Source organism: Daphnia pulicaria, chromosome 10 (genome assembly GCF_021234035.1).
Source record: "Daphnia pulicaria isolate SC F1-1A chromosome 10, SC_F0-13Bv2, whole genome shotgun sequence".
NCBI lineage: Eukaryota > Metazoa > Arthropoda > Branchiopoda > Diplostraca > Daphniidae > Daphnia > Daphnia pulicaria.
The window spans coordinates 3539603-3553923 of record NC_060922.1 but is presented as its reverse complement, the minus strand read 5'-3'; the positions used below and the strand labels follow the sequence as shown (position 1 = coordinate 3553923).

Here is a 14321-nt window from a genome sequence, read left to right as displayed (position 1 = left end):
CGTATCTAAGCAAGACTTAACTCTATTATAAACTTACGTAATTAGGATTCTTGTGAAGTTTTATCGCTATAGAAAATTATCTTTTTATTTCATTATTTTACTGAATTACTGGTTTGATTTTGATTGAGACCTTTTTTCAGTAACTAAAAATCAACTAAATTCAGAAACCAAAGCAGACGAAAACGAGAAATTAAAGCGTGAAACAGTGTTGTGGAAGAAAAGAGACCACAGCGACAATCAAAAATTTTGATGAAACCTAAATAATACTACGATACATATTTTTTTTAAGTTAAATTATGTTATAAAAAAAAATTAAATGAAAAATAATAAAAATTTTGAGAAAAAAATGTTAATTCCTCCTGTATTGTTATTATACTTGGCAATGTGGTGTATATTCCTCACCGGAGATCACACCCCCTCCTCTAAATATTCTTTTTTCCGTTTTCGTCAATCTCGCCCGGTCTCCATTTTCACTAATCTTGAAAGTTAGAACGTGGAGGGTTAACTTATCTGAAACGTGAAGAACGTTCTGGTGAAGAAGGCCGAAAGTCGGAGATACTATGGACAATCAACTTTGAAATGCATTTGAAGTCCCAACCAATGCAACCATGGAAGATACACTTCAGGTAAGAAATTTATCTGGTTGCTACTGTGTATTGGTTTTTCCTTGCAAGGTTCAGCGTTTCGAGGGTTTACGATGGACACCATTGAGTTTATTTTCTTAATGAGAAGTGTCAATAGACCTTTCCTTAAAATGTACATGGTTTCTAATTTGCAGTAAAATAGCATGTTGCTTAAGACTTGTGTGGTAATTTTTAACATATGATGCACAGTATAGCAAGAATTTTTTTCGAACGCCACGTGGCGTCCATCTTGCAATAGGTTTTTTCGCTTGTCATTTATTTTTATTTTTTTAACAACTTGTATTTTATGTAGGAACTAGAATTCCTGGACTTGAGTGACCTCCCTGAGAATGAGGTTCAAAATTTGAAGAGTTTCATTGTTGGACCGGCAAAGCAAGATGGTCCTCACGAAAGTCATTCTTTTGTGTCTGAGCAACAAACATGTGAATTAACTGAAGGTATAGTAATTAAAATTATGTGGATTTTCAAAAAAATTTAGTTAATTTCTCTTCTGCAGGACTGAATCAAGTGTATGGGGTTCCTGAGACCATAGTCTCGTATCACCAAAATCAGGAGTTGGGGCCACATGTTCCAGTAGCATATTCAGCTCCAAACTCGGTCCATCCATTGTACCAGCAGAATGTATGTATCCCCTCTATACCCCCCTACCAACCTATAATGAATTACCCCATGCAAATGTTGCCAGGAGGTCATCTTGTTGGATCAACTCCCAATTACTATGTGAATAATATTCATAGTCCTGGTGTCCCTCACCCTGGTTCCTTTAGTCCTCCTCACCACATTCTCAATCCTCAGCTTTTAAATTACCACAACCCCAAAAGGAAGAATGGTCGTGCAAAATATTCACCAAGGAAGGATGTTTCAAATGGCCACATTGGTGATGTGTATAATATGGTCTACCAACCACCTGGATCATACATGGGGCCATGTTTCTCTGGTGATGTAGTACAGGCAGTCACTGGGGTGCCAATTGTCATGCATCAGTCTGTACCGTCATACGTCCCGCCTCACAGCGTCCAAGTTACTGCAGCTAACACTACTCAAATGTATCCAATGGTGACGTTTGCTCCATCGGCAAGTAATCTACAAATGGACTTTTTCGTTCCTTCCGTCACTGAAATACCAAACGAAGATATCCCTCCAAATATCCCTACTCCGGTTCTTTCGCCTCGAGCACCTCTCGTACATCCGGAGACTGTAGAGGAACCAAAAGTGGAAGTTTCACAATCTTTGGAAACAGCTGCGCCTATACCACCTGTCGAAACAACGCCAGTAACAGAAGAAAAGTCTCAAAACGCAGATCCTTCCGAAGGTAAATCATGGGCTAGCTTGTTCAAGAAGGATGCTCCAGTCGTTGCTGCATCTGCAGAAAAACCAACAGCACGAGTCGAACCATTCACTCCATCGGGGGTTGTGGCAGCAGCGGTGGCTGAAGCTGTTTCTCGCCCATTAGTCGACGTCAGAACTCGACGTCTGGCAGAACATATAACAAGTTGTGAATTGTCGATGATACCCCTGGCCCTTCTTCCAAGAGGTCTAATCAACAAGAGTAATTGGTGTTACATAAACGCAACACTGCAAGCCCTTATTGCTTGTTCACCATTCGTTCATCTGGTCAAGTCTTTGGAGCGCTTTACTGGACGCAAGCATGAAGAATCAACGACTCCGATAATGGATAGTGTGTAAGTACAATTCAAATTTTTCAAGTATAACTTTCCCTATGATGAATTAGAGTGTTCATGTATTTGATTAACGACAATCTCGCACGTGTGGGTCACATACAGAGTACTCGTTACTCATTCAAACCCTCGGGAAGGTCTGAGAAAAAGCTGTGCTCTTGTTTGTAGAGTTCCATGTTCTAGCCGGACAACCTTCTTGCGAAGGTGCAGGGGAATAGAAAGAGTATCGAATGGAATGTTATCTGCCCATGATGCCCTTTGTGGGTTAGGCGTAAACTTCCAAATACGATTGGAACAGCCTCTGTAGCTTGCTTTTTTAGTACAATCTGCGAGTTGTGGTTGGCACTGTTTAGCTACTGCAAAACTCAATTCAGACTAATCTGTCGAAAATCATTTGTGATACTCTATTTTTCTGAGGATTAAATTGTCATTCGGATACCCACTTTTAGAGGGCACTAACGACAATGGCAGTTGCAATGTTATCTATGTATTGGAGTCGTGTGAAATGCTTACTTAAAAATTTCTTTTTTTCTTTCAGGATCGAATTCATCGACCAGTTTGAAGTTATTCCTGTTCGCATCGGCAAAGAACGAGCATCTGCCAAAAAGGAGGAGCCACATTTTGGGACAAGTTTCGAGCCTTCCTCAATCTATAAAATGCTCCCTAAAATCCGAAGTGAAACATTCAAAGTGGAAGGTCGCCAGGAAGACGCGGAAGAATTTCTGAGCTGTCTTCTAAATGGGCTGCATGATGAAATGATCGATATCGTGAAGGCTACAAATCTTCCTGCTGGCAAAACTCCTGTTCAGGCTGGCGAAGGCAAACCTGGTACATCAGATGACGAAGATTGGCAGGTAAATATTGCCATGTTATAAACTTTACTGTGTTGCATGATGAGTTTATGGATTCTGACACCTCTTCTGAGTTATCTTTGAAGATTTCCTTTACCTGACTGCACAGTTTCGGTTTATATATTCTTGTTTACCCACTTGTCTAATCAACTCTTTTGGTAGGTTATTGGTCCAAAGAATCGAGGATGTGTAACGCACATAACTACATACAGCAAGACTCCAATATCGAACTTGTTCCTCGGTCAAATGCGCTCTGCCCTACATTACGCAGGAGCGCAGTCCACAGCTACTCTGCAGCCGTTCTTCAGTTTGCAACTAGACATTCAGGTATTATATTCTACATAAGCTCTTTTTATGGTTCACTGAAAAGTCAGCTGCGTGTCTAAACTGGTACTTGTAGCGTTACTTCAGTGGAAAATTAATTGTTGATAGGATTAGGGTGTCGGTGCCGTTCTGGCATTGGCATTCAAACATCCTTGGCGACGTTTGAAGGCTTGAGAGTTGGGCTATCATTTATGCTAGTTTCATAGAAAGTTCTACTACAATGTTTTTAAATTTCTTTTCTACAGAATGAAAAGGTTAATTCCGTCCGTGACGCGTTGGCCTGTCTGGTAAGCAAAGAACCGTTGACCGGTTATATTTGTCCGAAGACTGGTCAAGAGGTGGAGGCTTCTCGACAGACTACTCTTGAAGAACTGCCCCCTATTTTAATCTTACACTTAAAGTGTTTCGTGTATGACAAATCTGGTGGATGTCAAAAGCTGATGAAGAGAGTGGACTTCTCTTCCGATTTAGAATTGAGTAAAGGTATTCAGAATATAAAGTGTTTTATATATATATATATTTCAACTATATCTTTTCATGTCAAGACTTCCTGTCACCAAGCCAGAAAAGTAAACTCAAAGAAAAACAGCGACAGTACAAGTTATTTGCAGGTCAGTGTTTGTGTCTTATTTTTATGTATTTTCATGCATTGTGTTAATAAGTTCTGTGAATTATGATAAGCAAGTTAGCTTAGTTGTAGAAACATTCATTCTAACGTCTCATTTTCTTACAGTTGTTTATCACGATGGAAAGGAAGCGACCAAAGGACATTATGTAACTGAAGTGCATCACAGTGGGACTGGAAGTTGGCTTCGTTTTGACGATAGCATTGTGCGTGTTGTGGAGACTCAACCCTTTAAATATAATTTGCCGAGGATGCCGTACTTGTTACTCTACAGGAAATTGAACGTGTAATTTTTTTTTGCTAATATTGAAAAGTCGCGCGGTTTATTTCTTGTAATAGATGCTGTTAAAGAATATCTTCGTGGTATTCTCCAGTATGAGAAATGAATCCGTCGTTTTTTTTTCTTGCATATTCCTGTTATGCGAGTGTCCTTGACCTTTTATTGTGGATGTGGTCGGAAGTGCCCTTAGTGGTCTGATGTTTAATTGCTTTCATTTGACGTTGGTTAATGTGGTATTTGTGTTCGAAAATTGGATTGAGCGTGATATAATATGATCGGATGATTGTAGTCAGCAGATTTTTATGTGTTGTTTCAAATGAAATCGGTACGTTTCGTATTTGTACTGTTTAGAAACCACCGCATCTTCGTTTCTTGTACAAAAATATAATAAACTTAACTAAAGTTAAATTTCTGAGTCAAGATTTTCATTAGGTTTCAATAATAAGTGTATTGCATTGTAGTAGAAAAGAATGCGAGTTGAGCGACTAGAAAAGTAGAAAGAACTCATAAATTAAAAATATGGAACCGGCGAACCGCTGGGCTGGCGCTGCGGGCGCTGGAACTCTTGATCGTTAGGTAAAGTCGAACTGGCGACGTCGCACAGAATATTGTTATTTTTTTTCAGTAATTTTTTGTGACGTTTCCTCCCTGAGTGCAGACAGAATTACTTTATTTTATTGCCAGCAAGGCACAATTGAGGATTGCTTAAGAACAAGTTCTTGTATTACTATAATGGAGAAGCCTTGCCCAGTGACCAGCTCAGAATTTCTTGAGAAATGGGGTTGTGATTTAGAGACCTTGTACAAACTAGGGATTAAATTCTTAAAGGGTAATATATGTTTTATCTGTTTAAACCTTGTATGTGCATCTGTTCTCATGGTTTTGTATCTTCATTTTTATCAACAGATAAAGAAGGAAAAGCTTTTCATTTAGGCTATGATCAGAAATGTAAGCTTCTGGCATTTACCCAACAAGTTTCTAATGGCCCATTCAACCCTGATCTCCACGGAAATGTGGGTGTACTTGATGTTATAGGAAAAGATCGAAAAATCGCTTGGCAGAAGCTTGGAGACATAGGCAGAGAAAGTGCTATGCTAAGTTTTGTTGAAATTCTTAATTCAGCTTGCCCTTTGTTCCATGCATGTGTTGAGGCTCACAAAAAAGAAATTGAAATGAAAGCTGAAAAAGAGAAAGAAGATTTAGAATTTCAACTTAAAGAAGTAGAGAGATTGAAAATAGAAGCCGAAGAAGATGCTAAAAGAGAAATTCAAATGAAAGAACAGGAAGAAAAACGAAAGCAAATCAAAGAAGCTCTGAATTTACAAACCTATGACCAGTTCAAAACTTATGCCGAGCAGCAGTATCCAGAAAATCCAGATCAGCAAGCTATTTTGATCCGACAGTTACAAGAGCAACATTACATTCAGTACATGCAGCAGATATATCAGCAGCAAATCCTATCACAGAACATTACCAAGGCTGAAGACAGTGAGTTTTCTCAAGAGTTACCACTGGATGTTGAAGCTGCAGCACTAAATGCTTTAGCAAGTATTCAGAAAATCCCACTAGAACCTGACAATTTTTCTGAAGCTAGTGGTAATGATGAAGAAGGTATGTTTTTATTCATAAAATTCCTTTCAAAAGGACTGTCATCCAATTATTGATTTTTTTGTGTAGAGCTTGCTGCCGATATCGTAGCTGCTTCTATGTGGACACGTAAAGATATACGGGAATTCAAAGATTCAGTCTACAAAGAAGGAAAGGATTCTATTATCAAAGTTGGACACGGCGAAACTGTCACGGTTCGTTAGACTTTAAGCGCTATATACATTTTATGCAAAATATAGATAGCTATTTCATTTATTTAACTAAATGTGATTCGCTTCAGGTTCGAGTTCCAACTCACGAAGATGGGTCTTGTTTGTTTTGGGAATTTGCAACTGATAATTATGATATTGGATTTGGATTGTTTTTTGAATGGACAAAATCACCTACTGAACAAGTGTCTGTTCATATTTCAGACAGCGAAGATGAAGATGACGACGATGACGAAAATGGTAATTTTGCTTGAACAAATATTTATTTTAACGACTTGTGATTAATATCATGTAATATCAAGTTATAGAAGACGATGTGGAGCAAGGAGGCAACAACTCAAGCCATTCAGCTCTTATTGACTCAAACAGGCCTCCGATCTCAATCGTCATTCCGGTGTATCGGCGTGATTGTCAAGAAGAAGTATACGCTGGCAGCCACACATATCCTGGTCAAGGAGTTTATCTTTTGAAATTTGATAACTCTTACAGTCTCTGGCGATCTAAAACTTTATACTACAGAGTTTATTATACTCGTTGAACGATTCCGATGTTTTTGACACAAATTTTCCTCTGCCATCTTTGTCTGTTCATATACAACTTCAATAGCTATGTTGTTTACAGTAAATCGATCTTGACGTGAAAGTAATGTGCGACTATAATAGCTGTTCGGTTTTTTTTCCGCAACATATTTTTGGTCTGATTCTGTTTTAGATCACCGGACTTGATATGCAGTATTACATCATCTTCATGTATTCACGCTAACTTAAATTTTATCTTTAACACGTTTCTTTAAGTTACCATACCAAAAACAACACCCAAAGTTCTTTTTGTTCAGCGATCGGTTTACCTTGTACAGATGCACTCATCTCTCCAGTTGTACTTCTGACTGACCTAATTTTCATGCTTTGGATAAACAAATATTTTTTAGTCTAATACCTGCTTCTTCGGTATTTTTATAAGTTATGGCATACAAAAGGGAGGAAGACATTCTCTAGTTGATTTTTTGGCCTCTATTGATAAGGTTTCCAGGAAGAACCCAAGTTAATTGTAGGTCTTCTAACCATTGCATTACTGGACTTTAAACCCAAATTTAAAAGCAATATTTTCTTTAAATTTCATTTATTCAGTGTCATGACATAATGCGACAATTAATTAGAAGAGCCATAGCTGAAATTCACCAATTTCTCACTGATTTCCCACAAGCGACGTGCCGCCTCTTTGTTTTCGGCTTGTCTTGCTGGTCTCTCTTCCGCACAGTCACTAGAATTAACGGGGAAATGTGTTATCTTTGATAAACTAATCGATTGTACTAACAATATAAGGTGTTACCTGTAATAAAGGCCGGTCCGACTGGAAAGGGAAGGCTCGGTTGCACAATATATAGTCGTTTGCGCACCCATTTCGGGTGTTTTAAAAAAGTATTGTCCAAACCAATGGAACATGTCATCCACCAAACGATTGGTTGTCACACGCAGATGCCTACCAAGTTCCGTCTAATTAATAATAAAGAGTAGCAGTTTCAATTTCCTGTGGAATTTCGTAATTGAACTCCAACGAACTGTGAGTCACGTCGGGAGGCGTCGGGTGTCACTTAACAGATAAAATGCTGTCGTGACACATTTAAAAAAATATTTTTTGATACCTGAACAACTCCAGGATGAAGCGAATAGCAGGTTACTCCAGTACCTTGTGAATCAAAATAATTTTATTCAGCTGTTATAGTTATTGCTAGGGCTGCGGAAGTACACATACCGTTGAGTCGATTTGCCAGTTCTTTAGAAAAAAGGACATTAGCCAATTTACTTCTGCAGTATCTATGTTTTATAAAGAATTTTAATATAATCTAAATAGATTGTTAGACATAAAAACAATGGTTACGAGCGAGTGGGATCGTAATTTTTCTCCATCATGATGTCGTCAAAGTCAATATTTCCTCCTTAAAAAATATTTCAAATTGTGACTCATGATATAGTTATCGCATAGCAACGAAATACTTTGGTCGTTTACTTGTATGAGCAATAGAGGAAACGTTAATGATTCGAGATGGGGCAGCTTGTTTTACGTTGTCCTACATTTTAAAAATTAATTTTGATGACTTTTATATTTATTTACCAATTTTTATTCATTATACGAGTAACATAAGCGTCCATAAAAAGTGGCCCAAATGGTTAACGCCCAGTTGCATTTCAAAATCATCTTCCGTCTTCCATTGAGGGCATACCATGATCCCTGCAAATTGATATTTGATTAAATTTGACACAACTTGTCTTTTGTTATTTATTTTACCAGCATTGTTGATTAGAAGATGAATTTTCGGTTGCTGAACTTTTAAGTTTTGTGCTGCTGTCCTAATTGAACTCAGAGATGCCAAGTCTAATTTAAGAGTTGTAACAGAATTCTTAGTTTCCGAAGAGATTTCTCTAGCGGCATCTTCAGCTTTCTGAATATCTCTGCAGGCTATAACAACCTGAGCTCCTTCAAAGATTGCAAATAGAAATCAATAAATTGACATCGAAAAATCAAGTCTTAATCACTCGTCATATGACAAGCCACATGATAAAAACAGGATATGAGCTTGTTTTCGGCGCTTATTTGAAACTCTAGCAGAAAACCGCTTTATAGTTTTTGCGGTTTTGATAAAGGGAAGGGGTCGATTTTTGTTCAATTTCTATTTCTAAGACAGTTGGAAAAGTGTCGTCTGCTCTTGTATTCTTGAAAAATGACGGACAGTTTGTGTTTGACAGTGACAAAAGACGAAGTTTAAGATAAGAAGCAAAATGGAATCATGTTATTCGAAATTCACCTGAAGGTAAAAGTCAATTTGAAAATTTCAAATTGAAATATTAAGTGTAAATATTGCTATTTGTAATGTATAAAATCAATCTGGAAAGCTAAAGCTGTTGTGTTTTCATGCAAAAATATCAACAAATTTTCTCTTTCACCTTGCTTTGAAAATCATTTAAGAAATGAAACCAAAATAAGTTGTTGGTTAGCAAATCATTCAAGTGTTGTTCCTGCAGGAAACAGTTATCAGAAACATCGTAAATGTAGAATTTTCAAATTTTCTTACAATTTTCTCAAACTCAAACTGTTTCACATTTCTGTAAGAATGATTGTAGTTTCAATAGTGTTACTTTCCAATGTATCATTGTTTGTAATTTTAAACATTTTTATTTTCTGGGAGGAACAACACTGGAATGATTTGACGACAATCTTGAATGCTTTTCAAATTCAAACATGTTTTAACTTAAATCTCTAAATACTAAGTGAATCTAGAACATTTTATGACTAAAAGGGACCTGCCGCTACACCGGCACTCTCGCTCATTATGGCCATTATCCGTTCTATATTCTCAATTACGCCAAGTCTAATCTCATGCGTATTTTAATTCTATAAATTAATGCAAATGGAACGTATTGCGTGGTTTCCGGGTTGAGACTACTCCGGTTCTAGATGGGTTTATCGATTATTTATCGATTTTCTGAGTGAGCTCCAAGGTTACTTCCGCATAGTACTAAAGAAAAAATAGAAATCTCGACTCTCGGGTTCAATTTGAATTTCATAACATTCTTTGAAACGGGTGGGTTCAACTGTAGTCATGTAAAATGAGCAATATGTTGGGCAAAACAGTATTTTTGGCCTACTGGTGTTATGAATGTGTAGTTTGAATTTTAACTTAACTATTCTCATTGAAGTATACTAGTCACAAGTAAATTTTTTTTAGGGTCGACACGTGTAACCAGTCACGCAGAAAGAAAAGGAGTCCTGGGGGGTTTATAACTATGTAGGCATACAGACCACAGTAGAGTAGAGTACCATAACAACCACGTTTACAACAATTTTCCTGACCGAAAAAATAGAATTGAGTTAAAATTTATTTGCTTCCCTACCTCTACGACTGAGTTCACGAGCAGTTTCTTTACCAATGCCGGTATTAGCTCCGGTAATAACCGCTACTTTTCCGTCCAATCGGACTACATTGGTACAACGCGGACCCTGAAACCACCGTGGCATCACGACGAATGAACAAGTGCGACTGAACCCACTTTGACCACCAGAAAGGCTTCTTATTCGTTGGCCACACAACCCAACACCACTGCGTCAACTAGTCACTCGATACGCTCTGTCAAGGCTTCCCCGATTATTAATTGTTCGATACTGGTCGAAACAAGCCTACCCTCCCTTACCATTTCCTGTTTTGAGTTATCGGAAAAAAGCTTTTGTACCAATGGTTTTCGTTGACGAAGGACCGTATCGAACAAACATATACGACTCATGCAAGATGTCACATACAGTGGGATAGCGCTATCATTAAACCTTTTAAAGATTTTACCTTACTGGAAAACGTTTTAAATTGTAAATTGCGGTCACTATTAGAATTATTTTTTTTTTAAGTACTACAGCAGCTTGGAAAACGTTTTATTTAATTGGTGTGTTCTAACAAGACGCTATTCGGGATCAGTGCACCCAAAGACCTCTCAACTGCGAGCTATCTAATCTAGCGGACTTCATGACCCCCGAATAACTCTCTTATTTATTATTCATCAGTTCTAAGTTAGAACAGAACATAAGACCTTGGCTTTGGCTCAAGGTGAATTGACATTACACTGCAACATAGCAAAAACTGTGACCCGATAAGTAAGGCTACCGTCAAAATTTTTGAAATTTAATATCAACATATGGCGCATACGCTCTACACATGTGTAAGTGCAAGGATCTTGTAGAATAAGTAATATTGTAAAAAAAAGTTGAGTCATCCAAAATCTTTCCATTGATGATAGTGATAGATTTTTATTAGATATAGCTAATGCTTTGACAAACATGTCTGAACTCAATAAACATAAGAGCTCTACTAATGGGATGACTGATTGATCTTGCATTCCAATTCTCTGTAGGACGACAGATCTTTGGCAGAAACGGAAGGAACCAATTGACGGGCAGCTGTTTCGAAATCTACAGTACCTAACATTCGATCTCCTTCGGATATCGTATGACCTGAAATAAGGGCAGAATAGATTTGGAGTTGAGGTAACAAAGCGAAAAAAATCTATATAACATTTCTTAATAAGTTATACTTCACCTTCATTTATAAGTTGGATATTTCTTTCCACGCTTTTAAGCATGGCGTTGGAACAAAGGGAATATAAATCGGCACCGGTTAAATATTTCGGAAGCTGCTGAACGAAATCTTCAAGATTTACTAATGGATGTAACTGAATCCTTTGTTTCGATGAAGTGTTTCAATTATTAAAATATTTAAAATTTTAATAGTGTACTTTGACTTTTTAACGTACTTTCTAGTAAGTGCTTTCAAGACAGACAGCTGGTATTCCTTTGAATCGTTAACGCTCAAAAAGAGAAGTTTGTCAAACCTACGTATATCAATACGTTTAAATTTTGAAACAAAATTGCTACTAGTTATTAACTAACCTGCCGGGTCTTAAAAGAGCTGGATCGATCAAATCAGGTCGATTTGTAGCACCAATTACGAAGACGACTGCTGATTTGTTGATGCCGTCCAATTCAGCTAACAATTGTGAAACAACTCTAAACATTTGAGGACCATGAAATTTAAAAAACATGGGAGGACAGTTAATGTAATTTACTGATAAGATTACTCACCTATCCATCACTCCACCTGAGTCTCCACTACGACCACGATTAGGGGCCAAGGAATCCAATTCGTCAAAGAAGATTAAACATGGTGAAGCTTGGCGGGCTGCTTGAAATACGTTGCGAACATTTTCTTCGCTTTGACCGACGTACATGTTGAGCAATTCAGGGCCTTTGACACTTAAAAAGTGCAAATTGCACTCAGTGGCCACAGCTGTGGTCATTTTAAGCGGAAAATCAAGCTAAAAGCAACTTTTGTTGGTTTAAATGCCATCGTATTACCTTTAGCCAGTAATGTTTTACCCGTTCCAGGAGGTCCGTACAGCAGAACACCTGATTTAAAAGAAAAATGTTCCGTTTGAGTTTTCTTAAAAAAACATTATAAATCATAGTTCAAAATAACCTGATCGCTTAAGTCCGTTTTGAATTAGATCTGGGAACTTTAGCGGAAGTTGGATTGTGTCAAGTAATTCAGTGATGATGTGCTGTAATCCACCAACATCCTCCCAACGAACTTCGGGAATAGTTGGAGCGTTCATGTTTTTGCTCTGCCAAAGGCGAACAAGACCTTTCCACAAGTTAAAGCAAGTAAGTATTACCTCCAGAGAATTAGGCAGATTGAAATGGAACAACTGAAGCTACCTATAGCATGATCAATGGAAGACGACGGAATCACGGTTACGTCAGAGGTGGCATTATTAATGTTCGTAGTAGCATGCCTGTATTGAGCTATCTGTTAATGGATGAACGAAAATTTATTTGTAGGCAAATTAAGAGACCTTTTAGCAATTGAGATGACAGCGTTCAGGTCTCCCAGTCGGAATCCATGCATTCTCCGGGCTAGATCTTCCAAAGGTGTGCCGACTACCGAAGAACTTTCTTCAAGGAGCCATCCAAGAGTAGTAATCCTCTCTTCATCACTAAGACCATCGATGGTTATATGATGCAGTAATGCCCCGCAGACATCCGATGAGCATTTATTTCTATCTCGACAACTTCCAATTATGAAAAGTGGAGATGTAGAATCCATCTTTGTCAATTCCGATTGAAGTTGGCGGATTTCAGAGACAAAGAAGCGCAAAATTCGAAAGTCTGCAACATTTCCCTCGCGACTTTTACCGACAACCTTAAAAATCAAGGGTAAATACTTATAACATCACGTTTTAAATAACACGTAAAAACTAGCGAACTTACTTCAATATCTGTCAAGTATAGAATAGCCGGAGAAACTTGACGAGCGTTTTCAAAAACGCTGCGAATCCGTAATTCTGAGGCTTTGCTGGATTCGCCGAGTAGACTAAGGCAGGACACTTCAACAAACTCAAGACCCAGGAAATCCGCGACACATTTAACAATTAATCGCTTGCCAGACCCAGACGGCCCTATCATTAAAAATGTTGGAAGTGCTACGGAGGAGCTCCAATTCGCTAAGAGATCAGTAGTGCCAATATCAACAAATGGTGCTAAAACCTTTTGCAAAATATCACAATATTCAGTCAAGCCAGGAGGTCGATTAGGCATTATACAACTTTCGATTTCTTCATAAGTTCTTAGGTTCCATTTTGTTGGGTTTGTCTTTAATTTTTTTTCAACAGAAAATTTTAATGAAGGTACACTAGCTAGTTGAAATAAAGAAGACTTTTGATTTTCAACAAAGTATCCAATATTCTTTTTCACAGACTTTGAAGCAACAACTGATTCTACTTTGACCATAAGACCTTTGTCCACTTCAATCAAGTCACCTGCTTGAACATACCTTATTGAACTGAAGAATTTTTTCATTTTTTCAACAATGTCATTATTAGTTTGACTGGAATTTAACAATGAAACACGAGCAATACTAGCCCATGGAATACTGCTTTGCTGCAGGGTTTCTGGGAAAACCTGGATGGGTGTTTTAGGTTTTCTGTTAAATAGATTGTGATAAAGTTGATAGCTGCAAAAACATTTGTTGCCCATTTTCTTGATAGGAAGGTTTATGGCGCACACCCAGCGAGCAGTGCCATAGGATGTTTGAACAAGTAACCAATTTGTGAGCTTTTCATTTTTGGGCAAAACGTCTGTCCCAAAAATCATAACATTTTCTAAATCTAATTGAGCATTAACTTTTCCATACTTTTTCAAGATGTTTTTCATTAAGTCAGTTGGAATTTCATGCATCTCAGCATCAACAGCCAATATAAATTGTCGAACAAGGCGCAAAAAGTGACAGCTCGAAAAAAATATTTGCATTTTCTTTGAGGTGATGTGCTTGTCACGGAACTTAAATATAAGAATTAAACTGTAGGTCACAACTTTCACAAAACTTTCAATATCATGCACGCTCATTTTGCTGCTGTGCTTGTATGTTGAAAAACAAGACACTGTATGTTGTGATTAACCAAACTGATAAGTGATAACGAAACGATAATCAAGACATTTTCAATGTTTTGTTCAACATACGACGAGCAGACGACGTAAAAGTAAATAAAATCACTTCAGACGAATT

General features: G+C 37.7%; 4 protein-coding genes and 2 long non-coding RNA genes across 7 annotated transcripts in view; 3 read left to right on the top strand and 3 right to left on the bottom strand.

Moving 5' to 3' along the window:
- LOC124314496 overlaps nucleotides 1-14321 on the bottom strand; it is a 103874-nt gene that overhangs the window by 78628 nt on the left and 10925 nt on the right. The window lies entirely within an intron of this gene.
- LOC124314422 (ubiquitin carboxyl-terminal hydrolase 10-like) lies at nucleotides 420-4811 on the top strand. The gene is made up of 8 exons (XM_046779601.1): nucleotides 420-626; nucleotides 937-1081; nucleotides 1141-2326; nucleotides 2862-3177; nucleotides 3337-3501; nucleotides 3744-3981; nucleotides 4044-4109; nucleotides 4232-4811. Exons 1-8 carry the CDS (start codon nucleotides 609-611, stop codon nucleotides 4411-4413), a joined length of 2316 nt encoding a protein of 771 aa, XP_046635557.1. The 5' UTR covers nucleotides 420-608; the 3' UTR covers nucleotides 4414-4811.
- LOC124314446 (Golgi resident protein GCP60-like) lies at nucleotides 5029-7153 on the top strand. Of its 2 annotated transcripts, none has more exons than XM_046779641.1 (5): nucleotides 5029-5232; nucleotides 5310-6014; nucleotides 6081-6205; nucleotides 6292-6460; nucleotides 6529-7153. In XM_046779641.1, exons 1-5 carry the CDS (start codon nucleotides 5136-5138, stop codon nucleotides 6756-6758), a joined length of 1326 nt encoding a protein of 441 aa, XP_046635597.1. In that variant the 5' UTR covers nucleotides 5029-5135; the 3' UTR covers nucleotides 6759-7153. The 2 variants fall into 2 exon arrangements, with proteins under 2 accessions (XP_046635597.1, XP_046635596.1); XM_046779640.1 differs by having other exon boundaries at nucleotides 5030-5232; nucleotides 6523-7153.
- Nucleotides 6906-10245, bottom strand: LOC124314467 (retinol dehydrogenase 11-like). The gene is made up of 9 exons (XM_046779679.1): nucleotides 10111-10245; nucleotides 8507-8695; nucleotides 8352-8449; nucleotides 8228-8288; nucleotides 8099-8156; nucleotides 7973-8034; nucleotides 7863-7906; nucleotides 7550-7713; nucleotides 6906-7480 (listed from the first exon to the last, which is right to left on the bottom strand). The coding sequence occupies exons 1-9, from the start codon at nucleotides 10232-10234 to the stop codon at nucleotides 7369-7371; spliced, it is 912 nt and encodes a 303-aa protein (XP_046635635.1). The 5' UTR covers nucleotides 10235-10245; the 3' UTR covers nucleotides 6906-7368.
- On the top strand, nucleotides 8748-11488 carry LOC124314507. The gene is made up of 3 exons (XR_006911264.1): nucleotides 8748-9029; nucleotides 11116-11248; nucleotides 11314-11488. It is a non-coding gene; the product is annotated as an uncharacterized LOC124314507 (long non-coding RNA).
- On the bottom strand, nucleotides 10992-14259 carry LOC124314418 (peroxisome assembly factor 2-like). Its single transcript, XM_046779596.1, has 10 exons — nucleotides 13028-14259; nucleotides 12613-12959; nucleotides 12476-12552; nucleotides 12237-12401; nucleotides 12116-12166; nucleotides 11843-12047; nucleotides 11651-11767; nucleotides 11515-11592; nucleotides 11301-11440; nucleotides 10992-11215 (listed from the first exon to the last, which is right to left on the bottom strand). The coding sequence occupies exons 1-10, from the start codon at nucleotides 14159-14161 to the stop codon at nucleotides 11073-11075; spliced, it is 2457 nt and encodes an 818-aa protein (XP_046635552.1). The 5' UTR covers nucleotides 14162-14259; the 3' UTR covers nucleotides 10992-11072.

What these genes read in the sequence shown, in the direction of transcription:
- LOC124314422 (XM_046779601.1), top strand. An exon ending in CAGATGACGAAGATTGGCAG is followed by an intron (nt 3,178 to 3,336) that starts GTAAATATTGCC and finishes CTCTTTTGGTAG; the next exon opens with GTTATTGGTCCAAAGAATCG. An exon ending in CGATTTAGAATTGAGTAAAG is followed by an intron (nt 3,982 to 4,043) that starts GTATTCAGAATA and finishes TTTCATGTCAAG; the next exon opens with ACTTCCTGTCACCAAGCCAG.
- LOC124314446 (XM_046779640.1), top strand. Translation starts at nt 5,136, where the DNA reads ATGGAGAAGCCTTGCCCAGTGACCAGCTCAGAATTTCTTGAGAAATGG. An exon ending in AGGGATTAAATTCTTAAAGG is followed by an intron (nt 5,233 to 5,309) that starts GTAATATATGTT and finishes TTTTATCAACAG; the next exon opens with ATAAAGAAGGAAAAGCTTTT. An exon ending in TGACGACGATGACGAAAATG is followed by an intron (nt 6,461 to 6,522) that starts GTAATTTTGCTT and finishes TGTAATATCAAG; the next exon opens with TTATAGAAGACGATGTGGAG.
- LOC124314467 (XM_046779679.1), bottom strand. Translation starts at nt 10,234, where the DNA reads ATGCCACGGTGGTTTCAGGGTCCGCGTTGTACCAATGTAGTCCGATTG. An exon ending in TTCCTCTATTGCTCATACAA is followed by an intron (nt 8,157 to 8,227) that starts GTAAACGACCAA and finishes ATATTTTTTAAG; the next exon opens with GAGGAAATATTGACTTTGAC. An exon ending in TTCATCCTGGAGTTGTTCAG is followed by an intron (nt 7,714 to 7,862) that starts GTATCAAAAAAT and finishes ATTATTAATTAG; the next exon opens with ACGGAACTTGGTAGGCATCT.
- LOC124314418 (XM_046779596.1), bottom strand. Translation starts at nt 14,161, where the DNA reads ATGAGCGTGCATGATATTGAAAGTTTTGTGAAAGTTGTGACCTACAGT. An exon ending in TCAGGTGGAGTGATGGATAG is followed by an intron (nt 11,768 to 11,842) that starts GTGAGTAATCTT and finishes TCAAATGTTTAG; the next exon opens with AGTTGTTTCACAATTGTTAG. An exon ending in TATCCAACTTATAAATGAAG is followed by an intron (nt 11,216 to 11,300) that starts GTGAAGTATAAC and finishes CCCTTATTTCAG; the next exon opens with GTCATACGATATCCGAAGGA.